Source organism: Asparagus officinalis, unplaced genomic scaffold (genome assembly GCF_001876935.1).
Source record: "Asparagus officinalis unplaced genomic scaffold, Aspof.V1 AsparagusV1_Un1080, whole genome shotgun sequence".
Classification (NCBI taxonomy): Eukaryota; Viridiplantae; Streptophyta; class Magnoliopsida; order Asparagales; family Asparagaceae; genus Asparagus; species Asparagus officinalis.
The window spans coordinates 1,958-11,870 of NW_017973339.1; the positions used below are offsets into that span (position 1 = coordinate 1,958).

Here is a 9,913-nt window from a genome sequence, read left to right on the forward strand (position 1 = left end):
ACAGAAATGTTTATGTGCTCATGTTGACATGATATTAAAAGTATTAAGTAGGTAGTATCGCATAGAAACAACAAGAAGTCTAAAAAAAAAAAATTCAAAGAAAGCAAGGGTTTACTGTCCAAATTTGTTATGCCTGTTGCATATATTATTATTAAATTGCGTGGATGTTTAAATAAATAATGTTGTGGTTTTTGGATCAGCCTGTTTGTCACCAAATTTAAATTCCTTGCATTTTCTTTTCCTTCTGAGAGAGAAATTGTAGTGAGGATATAATTGTAAAAAGTCAAAGACCGGTGTATTCCATTGAAGACGAAGGCATTTTTGCAAAATACAGGGACCCCCAAGGGTTTTCCAAATTGTATTTTAATTTTATGATTTTTGTTATCTTTGGACTGTATAATCGGACTTTGGACACTTTTTATTTTTTTGGTGACGGGCTGATCCACGCAACATGTTTATTGCATGAATTTTTAATTCCTTATTATTAATTCATGTCTTTCAAATGCATAGATAAAATGGCTAAAATAGCGAGCGTTGATTTCGAAGTCCTAGACGCTGCTGGCAAGAATTATTTGAGTTGGCATGTGGACCTGAAGTTCCACTTACGTGCCCAGGGCTTATTAGCCACAATTTCAACTCCTGCTCCACCGGCTCCGGCCACTGGTACGGGTAATGCTGTAAATAATGCTGAGGTTGCTACTACAGTGATCGTCTCTGATATAGATAAGGCGAAAGCCATTATCTACATCAGGAGACATATTGATCGGACCCTGAAGGCCGAATACCTGACTGTAGAGGACCCAAAGGAATTGTGGACTGCACTTGAGGACCGATACAAACATCAGAAAGATGTGATCCTCCCACGTGCACGTTATGAGTGGGAAAACCTCCGACTTCAGGACTTTAAGTCCGTAGCTGAGTACAACTCAGCACTTCATAATATCACCTCACGCCTGAAGTTGTGTGGTGAAGAAGTTTCGGAGGAACGCATGTTGGAGAAGACTTACACATCCATCCACGAGAAGGATGCAATCCTCATGCAACAGTACCGCGAACGAAAGTTCAAAAAATATTCTGAATTGCACTCCACCCTTCTGATGGCGGAGCAAAACAGAGAATTGCTTTTGGCCACTCATAACCTACGCCCTGCAGGCTCAGCTCCTCTACCCGAAGCTCACATGTTTACTTCCCAGAAGCAGAAGAAAAAGCATAAGGGTAAATTCAACAAGGGGAAAGCCCCTAAGTGGCAGGCCAGATATCCACCCCAGAAAAACAACCCTCCCCAGAGCAGCAATAGTGAGGGAAAGAAGAAGTGGAAGAAGGAGACCACTGAGCTGTCGTCCATTCCCAAGAACACTTGGGAGGACAAATGCCACAGATGTGGCATGACTGGACATTGGTCCAGAAACTGTCGCACTCCGCGACACCTCCAAGATCTGTATCTAGCGAGCCAGAAGTCTCCTGTTGAAACAAATCTGGTGGAAAAGCAGCCGTCTACTCAGTTCACTGCTGATGACTTCGAAATGGATGATCTTCTCGACTAGATCCATGTTATCTTTATATGCATTTAAATTCTCATAGTACTTTCATCTTTAGTTCTTTACTTTCCATGTAATGCAATTTACTTTTCAATAAAGATAGTTATTTTCTTTAGATTAAAATATTGCATTCATGTTATAGATGAAGTGTGAGTGCCTTGTGGACAGTGCCTCGACGCACACAATCCTTCGCGAAAGAAGCTATTTCAATAGCTTATATGATTATGACGATCCTGTAATTACGATTTCAGGACTATCTAATATAATAGAAGGATTTGGTGAAGCAATGATATTGCTCCCAAATAAAACGAGACTAATAATAAAAGATGCATTATTCTCTCCGAAATCTAATAGAAACCTCATAAGTTTCAAGGATATTCGTTTAAACGGATATCACTTAGAAACCAATGAAATAAATGAGGATGAGTATTTGTATGTAACTCGTCAAAAAGATGGTTCAAAAACTATCTTAGAACGATTCAAGGGACTCCCGTCGGGTCTCTATCATACATATATTCAACCAGTAGAAGCTAACATGATTGTGCACCAGAAGTGCCATTCTTCGACGAAATTTAAACTTTGGCATAACAGACTGGGTCACCCAGGATCAGCAATGATGCACCGCATCATGAGCCAATCAAGTGGACACAACCTGAAGAACCTGAAGATTCTTCAGAAGAGTGATTACTCATGTCTATCTTGTTTTCAAGGTAAACTGATCACGAGACCTTCCCTTCTGAAAGTGGGATTAGAGTCTCCTAGCTTCTTGGAGAGAATACATGGCGATATTTGTGGGCCTATTCACCCCGCAAGTGGACCATTTAGGTACTTTATGGTACTTATAGATGCATCAACCAAGTGGTCTTACGTGTGCCTTTTGTCCACCCGCAACTTAGCTTTTTCAAAGCTATTGGCACAAATTATTAAGTTGCGGGCTCATTTCCCCGATAATCAAATCAAGAAATTACGTCTTGATAATGCGGGAGAATTCACTTCACAAGTCTTTCAAGACTATTGCCTAGCAACTGGCATCGAAGTTGAACATCCTGTAGCACATGTTCACACCCAGAACGGGTTAGCAGAATCTCTAATTAAGAGATTGCAATGGATTGCTCGTCCATTGTTGATGCAATCACAGTTGCCTGTTGAGGCTTGGGGTCATGCAATATTGCATGCAGCATCACTTATCAGAATACGGCCCTCTGGTGGCCATATTTTGTCACCAATGCAGCTTGCTTATGGTGCACCTCCGAATATCTCACATTTGAGAGTGTTTGGTTGTGCAGTTTACGTCCCAATTGCTCCTCCACAAAGGACCAAAATGGGTCCACAGCGTCGTTTGGGTATCTATATAGGGTTTGATTCGCCCTCTATAATAAGATACCTTGAACCCCAGACGGGTGACGCATTTAAAGCACGTCTTGATGATTGTGAATTTGTTGAGGATTCATTTCCTAAACTTGGCACACAGTCCAGGAAGCCTGACGCTTCTAAGACCATTTCTTGGAACACCAAGACTTTGTCTCATTATGATCCGCGTACTAGTCAATGTGAAGATGAGATCCTGAAGATTCTTCATCTTCAGAATACAGTACATTTACTTCCGGATAAATTCACTGATAACCAGAAGATTGTCAGATCACACGTCCCTGCTGTCAACACGCCAGCTAGGATTGACATCCCCAAAGATGGATGCAATCCGCCGGCAGCAGAAACGGCTGTACCTCAATTGAAAAGAGGACGCCCACCAGGTTCGAAGGACAAAGTCCCTCGTAAAAGAAAAAATCCTGGAGAAATAAAAATGAACCCAACACAGGATACTGAGCTCAGACCAGCTTCCTCTCCCCTCCTAGATTCCCCTGAAGAGGAACAAATAGGAGAAACATCATTAAATTTTGTACGTACTGAGGAGGTACTGGACAGAAAAAGCACAGTCGTCGACGACGACTTTGCGTTCGATATTGCCGTTCACGTCACTGAATACGACGATGACATCGAACCACGGTCTCTAGCGGAATGTAAACGCAGAGACGATTGGCCAAAGTGGAACGAGGCAATAGGAGTAGAGCTGGACTCACTCTTGAAACGCGAAGTCTTTGGACCAGTAGTCCAAACACCTAAAGGTGTAAAACCTGTGGGATATAAGTGGGTCTTCATCAGAAAAAGAAATGAACACAACGAGGTTGTGCGCTACAAAGCACGGCTTGTAGCACAAGGTTTTTCCCAAAGACCGGGAATAGACTATGAAAAAACATATTCTCCGGTTATGGATGGGAATACCTTCCGATTCCTAATAAGCCTCTCATCTCTGGAAGGCCTAGAAATGCAGCTCATGGACGTTGTGACTGCATATCTATATGGCAATATAGATAAAGATATCTATATGAAACTCCCTGAAGGATATAAAATTCCACCAGAGATAGCAGATAGACCTCGGGACGTCTATTCTGTTAGGCTTCAAAGATCATTATATGGTCTTAAGCAATCGGGGAAAATGTGGTATAACAGACTAAGTGAGTTCCTTGCTACGCAAGGATTCACAAATGATAAAGTCTGCCCGTGTATCTTTATAAAAAGATCGGGAACAGGATTCATTATAGTCGCCGTCTATGTCGACGACTTAAATCTCATTGGATCTCCTGCAGAGATCGCTGGGATATCTGAAAGCCTTAAGAATACTTTTGAAATGAAAGACCTAGGCAAAACAAAGTATTGTCTTGGCTTACAGATCGAACACCTTAAGGGTGGTATCCTGTTACACCAATCCACATATACACGGAAATTACTTAAAAATTTCCGAATGGATAAATGTCATCCTCTTAGTACACCAATGGTTGTTCGATCATTGGATGTAAAGAACGACCCCTTCCGTCCGCTGGAAGAGGGGGAGGAAATGCTAGGTCCTGAAGTACCTTACCTCAGTGCCATTGGAGCACTATTATATCTGGCTAACTGTACGCGTCCCGATATAGCGTTTTCAGTTAACCTACTAGCCAGATACAGTGCAGCGCCCACAAAGCGCCACTGGAATGGAGTTAAGCATCTTCTGCGCTACCTCCAAGGGTCTATAGACCTGGGATTATATTTCCCGAAGGGTGGGTCTCCCACCTTAATTGGTTATTCAGATGCAGGTTACAGGTCTGATCCCCACACCGAGAAATCACAAACCGGATTTGTGTTTACATTCGGTGGTACGGCCATCTCCTGGAGGTCTGTCAAGCAAACCACTGTAGCAATCTCATCCAACCATTCCGAACTCCTCGCGATCCATGAAACCAGCAAAGAATGTGTTTGGCTTCGTTCTGTCATTCAGCACATCTTAGTGTCTACCGGCCTGAAGACTGGTGACCTTGAGCCAACTACTATATTTGAAGACAATGCAGCCTGCGTTGCTCAACTTCAGTCTGGCTTCATCAAGGGTGACAAGACGAAGCACATATCTCCCAAGTTTTTCTGGACGCACGATCTTCAAGAGGAGGAGCAAGTTAAAGTACAGCAGATCCAATCATGTAATAATTTAGCTGACTTGTTCACTAAGGCTCTGCCTAGATGTACTTTTGTAAAACTTGTAAAAGGAATAGGGATGAGACATCTGAAAGACCTACAAGCCTGAAGCTTGTATGGTTCAGGGGGAGTAACCTATGGGTTGTACTCTTTTTCCTTAGGCTGATGGTTTTTTCCCACTGGGTTTTCCACAGCTAAGGTTTTAACGAGGCAAACAAGTTTACTCTGGATCCAGAAGTATCCACCCCATTAGCTTTACGAACTCTGAAGTGTTCATAAGCTAAACCCAAGGTAATGGATGGATAAGGGGGAGTATTATGAGATGAGGGAGGCCTTTGGCCTCCCCCTCATTATCCCTCCATTCACACCCCATTATGGTGATGTAACACCCCATTAAGTGAGGGTGACTCTTGGGTACTCAACCTATTCACATTGACTATCTATAAATATACATCATAGGCCTTTGGCCTATGTAAGAGTTTCAAACACCAAAGAAATTATTGATAAAATTATTTTTTGAATTTTTTTTAAGAGAAGAAACAAGAGTGACCCAAAGCTCCAGTTATTGACCACACCACTGATGGCGGGCCCTGAAATTTTTTAAACTTCTTTTATCCTTAGATAAAGAGAAAAATATTTGTTGATAAATGGATATTCTGAGAGTAAAAGAATCAAAATACTTTCACTCAGGGGTCTTTCAACAATTTGGATGCTAGTACGGGATGCCTATAACAATAATGGAACTGCAAAAGGTCTATCTGTAATTAGGCGATAATAAAAGATGTCTATCTACAATTCATATTTTTTTAATAGTGAAGTACTATTTTAAAATAGTTCAGACCCACCTTTTTAGCTCATGTTTGTTTTCTTATCCATACTATTTTTAACAAGGGGTTCATTAATTTAAAAAAACGGGGACTAATAATCTAATATAAACCCACTCCACCCTCACCTTTACAATCCGGGTATTAGCCATATATTTAGGGGGAATAAGATTTTGTTGACGAAAACACCCATATCCTCTTTAATTCCTTCGATCTTTTTTTTTTTTTTTTTCCTCCCATTCAGTTCTCTCCAAAACTTACACAAATCTACAGAGCTTCATTAGATGATGACGTTTTTGCTTTGACTAGGGTCGAATGAGACAAAATCATACTGTCCGATAGAGATGAATTTAGGAGCAAACTGATCGATATGGTCGGTTGACTACGTCTTTTGTGTCTCCCACCGCACAAAGCATTCGATAACTTTCAAAATCTCATTAAAACAGCAATTTTTTTTTTTTTTTTTTTTGTTATTTTTTGAGTGGGGGAATGAATCAAGGCAATGTTAAGCACCTGAAAAGTACTATTGTGACGCATGAAAGTTACCTTTTAAAAGACTATTTATTTAATGTTAATAGGCTCGGAAAACTTGTCTTGCTTTCGTTTAATTATCTGGAGAGTGAGTTTTCGGTTTAGGTTTTGTTGCGTTGGCAGTTGGTGTGGGGATTATGGTTGCGGTTTTTGAGCACAAATAATTGAGCAGCAGTTTTCAAAGGTGACTTCAGGATGATACCAAGCAATTATTACAGGTTCACCCAGCTCCATTTTGTCAATTTGGCGAGTGTTAGCTGGGTTAGGTCCCCAGTTCCTATCTGTTATCAAATGGAATCCAATCACGAAAACTAAATTGCGTTCATCATTTTAGTTGCGACTCTTCAGGACATCCTCAGGAACTCTTTAAGAAGGTGACACCACAACTGATGGCGTTCATGTAAATCAAAATAAATTCTTATAGACATGCAAATCTAGCATAACCAGAATTTGTGCATGGCTAGTAAAAAATAGACCTAAACTGTGCCGCAGGTAATCCTGAGACCAAAGTCTTAAAGCCCATCCTCGCTGCGTCAAATTTCTGAAATTAAACTGAGAATTGGAGCTAGAGGGTTATAATATTGCTCTAACGTGTGCTCGCAAGCTAAACAATATTTTTCATGAACAAAAATCTGAACTCACACGGCGGTATCTTCTTACGAAGAATCATATATCTGGGCTCTTGTAATGATATCTTTTTTAAAATCTGCTTAAAATATGTGAATCAAAGTGAATGAGTCCTGTAGATCAGAATCAAAGCGGAGGCTAATGCTCATAGTCTCTAGAATATGACAAGGAAAGCATTAGCCCCTCCACAACTTCTCAGTACACAAGGGCATGGAATCTACGCAAATCTTGAATCTACAGTACAGCACTCTGCTTCTCAGGTTCTCAATGTTGCATCACACTCTATACCCCATTTGACCAAATGATCCTGCTGTCCTTCACCTTTCTACAGCACAATCATGAGTTGTTTCTTATATAACAAACAATACAAAATCCCTCAATTCCCCCACAACCTATGTACTCTCCTCTAAAACATACAATGGAAACTACGTCTATCTCAGCTCAACCAAGCCTCCCATCCCTCCCCTCACTCAACAACACCCATGAATCTCCAACACAAGCCCTCTATCAATGCATCACCACCCTCAGAGGGCATTCCTCCTACATCTCAGCCCTCGCAGTCGACGGAAACTCCCTCTACAGCGGATCCGCTGACAGACAAATCCGAATATGGACCCACACCGGACATGAATCGCGCTGCACGACAATAACATGCGAAAGCCCGATAAAATCACTGCTGATCTCTAAAGACACAATGTTCAGCTCACATCAAGACCATAAGATCAGAGTATGGCACATATATACCAAGTACACTCAGCCCTGCAGGCTGCAGGCAGTCCTTCCAACCGCCAAAGATCGCATACTGAGCCTCCTGTCGCCGGGCAAGCATGTACAGGTTCGTCGCCACAAGAAATGCACCTGGGTGCAGCATGTTGACGCAGTTTCTGCACTGGCTTTTTCTGACAACCGCACAATACTCTACTCCGTCTCCTGGGACCGTTCCCTCAAAATATGGCAACTCTCAAGCAACAAGTGCATCGAATCGGTACCCAGAGCACATGATGATGCGATCAGCGCAGTTGTCATATCAAAGTTAGGGTTTATATATACAGGCTCAGCGGATACAACCATCAGGGTATGGAAAATGCAAGAAGGTCAAAAGAAGCACAAGCTGGTCGATACTCTACAGGGGCATCGATCAGCTGTAAATGCGTTGGCGCTGAGTGTCGAGGAGTCTATACTGTATTCAGGTTCGTGTGACCGATCAGTGGTGGTTTGGGGAGGAAGAGATGGACATAGAGAAGCCACAGGAGCTCTCAGAGGGCACACCGGAGCGGTGCTGTGTTTGTCGGTAAGCGGAGATTTGGTATGCAGCGGGTCGGCCGACCGAACGGTGAGGATGTGGAGGAGAAGAGAAGATAAAGGTGAGCATTATTGTTTAGGTGTGCTTCAAGGACATGGAGGGCCTGTGAAGAGCCTGGCAATGGTGACAAGCGATGAAGATTGTGGGGATGAGTGTAGTTCGTGGTTGGTGTACAGTGGGAGCTTAGATTGTGATATAAAAGTATGGAAGATTTTGGTTCCATCTTCAGAGAGAGAATAGGATCAATTTGAGGATAATAGGGGAGTTTTATTAGGAACAGATTCAGTCTGTAGGTTTCGTGTAGTTCAAAGTGCACACAACGATATGATCAACAGCTACATTATTATTACTTGCATTATCTAGTAAAAGAGAAAATATTTTTTCTGAAATTTCTAATTTTATAGTTCTTCAATTATTAAATTTGCAATATTAATATACCACTATGTAAATCTTCAAATGCAATAAAAAAATAACTCTTTTAAACATTTGCCAGTTATCATCAATCCAGTGTCATGTGATACATAAATAACCAATTTGTGCTCTAGATGTATAAATATCAGAAGTTAAAAAAAATTACAGTTTAAACTTTAAAAATAAGAAATTATTTTTGCTTATTCCTCGTGATAATATTTTAAAATATCACGTTGACAAATTTGATGAGAAAAAATTTTAAATGCGGGTTAGAAACCATATGTTAACATATCTTCAAATTCATCATCTTCTACTAGTTTAAAAGAAATATTTTTAAGAATAATAAACCTGATGACGTATTTGCTGGCTCGGATTGCGTCATAGTTTCAACTACCAAGACTACCGAAAGATGGGGATTGGGAGATTAAAGATTGTCAGATATCACCTTGAGGCGTTGCCTGACCTTTGTTGTGTTTCTCTAAATGGCGTTTGAGGTGGTTGGTACCGCTTTTATGATGAGCTTGAAAAATATAGCGGCACAACGCACACTTAGCCTTCTGGGTGAGAACCCTACCGTGCTGATCCCTGGTGACTTCTATCTTCTCGAAGAAGTTCCAATCATCGGATCTCGGCTTTTAGGAGCTCTAGGTGCAGAATCATCGCTACCAGATTCGTGATCAACATTGGTAGGAATAGGAGGAGTAACTGTAGCTGATCATGTAGTAGGAGTATTAGGACTCATTTCAACGTCGGGAGTTGGGATTTGTCCTTCATAATCAGAGGAGGAAGTCATTTGATTGAAGAATTAGAGAGCAAAAACGAGTATTAGAGAGAAGTAAATGAGTTTTGGATGAGAAAAAAAATAAAAACCCCCTCTATATATAGAGGCAGCCCCCTAGCCAAATGACCAAAATATCCTCAAATTTTGATCGTTTTTGATCGTTTTTGGGGTATTTTGGTCAAAACCCAAAAAATAGCCGTTATGGCCGTTCGGACCAAAATATCCTCAAATTTTGATCGTTTTTGATCGTTTTTGGGGTATTTTGGTCAAAACCCAAAAAATAGCCGTTATGGCCGTTCGGAAATGACCAAAATATCCTCAAATTTTGATCGTTTTTGATCGTTTTTGGGGTATTTTGGTCAAAACCCAAAAAATAGCCGTTATGGCCGTTCGG

General features: G+C 41.1%; 2 protein-coding genes across 2 annotated transcripts; both read left to right on the forward strand.

The window, feature by feature from the left end:
• Positions 1 to 515: 515 nt before the first annotated feature.
• LOC109828340 lies at positions 516 to 1,544 on the forward strand. Its single transcript, XM_020395362.1, has one exon. The coding sequence runs from the start codon at positions 516 to 518 to the stop codon at positions 1,542 to 1,544; it is 1,029 nt and encodes a 342-aa protein (XP_020250951.1).
• Positions 1,545 to 7,271: 5,727 nt separating this feature from the next.
• On the forward strand, positions 7,272 to 8,567 carry LOC109828339 (protein JINGUBANG-like). The gene has a single exon (XM_020395361.1). The coding sequence runs from the start codon at positions 7,419 to 7,421 to the stop codon at positions 8,565 to 8,567; it is 1,149 nt and encodes a 382-aa protein (XP_020250950.1). The 5' UTR covers positions 7,272 to 7,418.
• Positions 8,568 to 9,913: the final 1,346 nt, after the last annotated feature.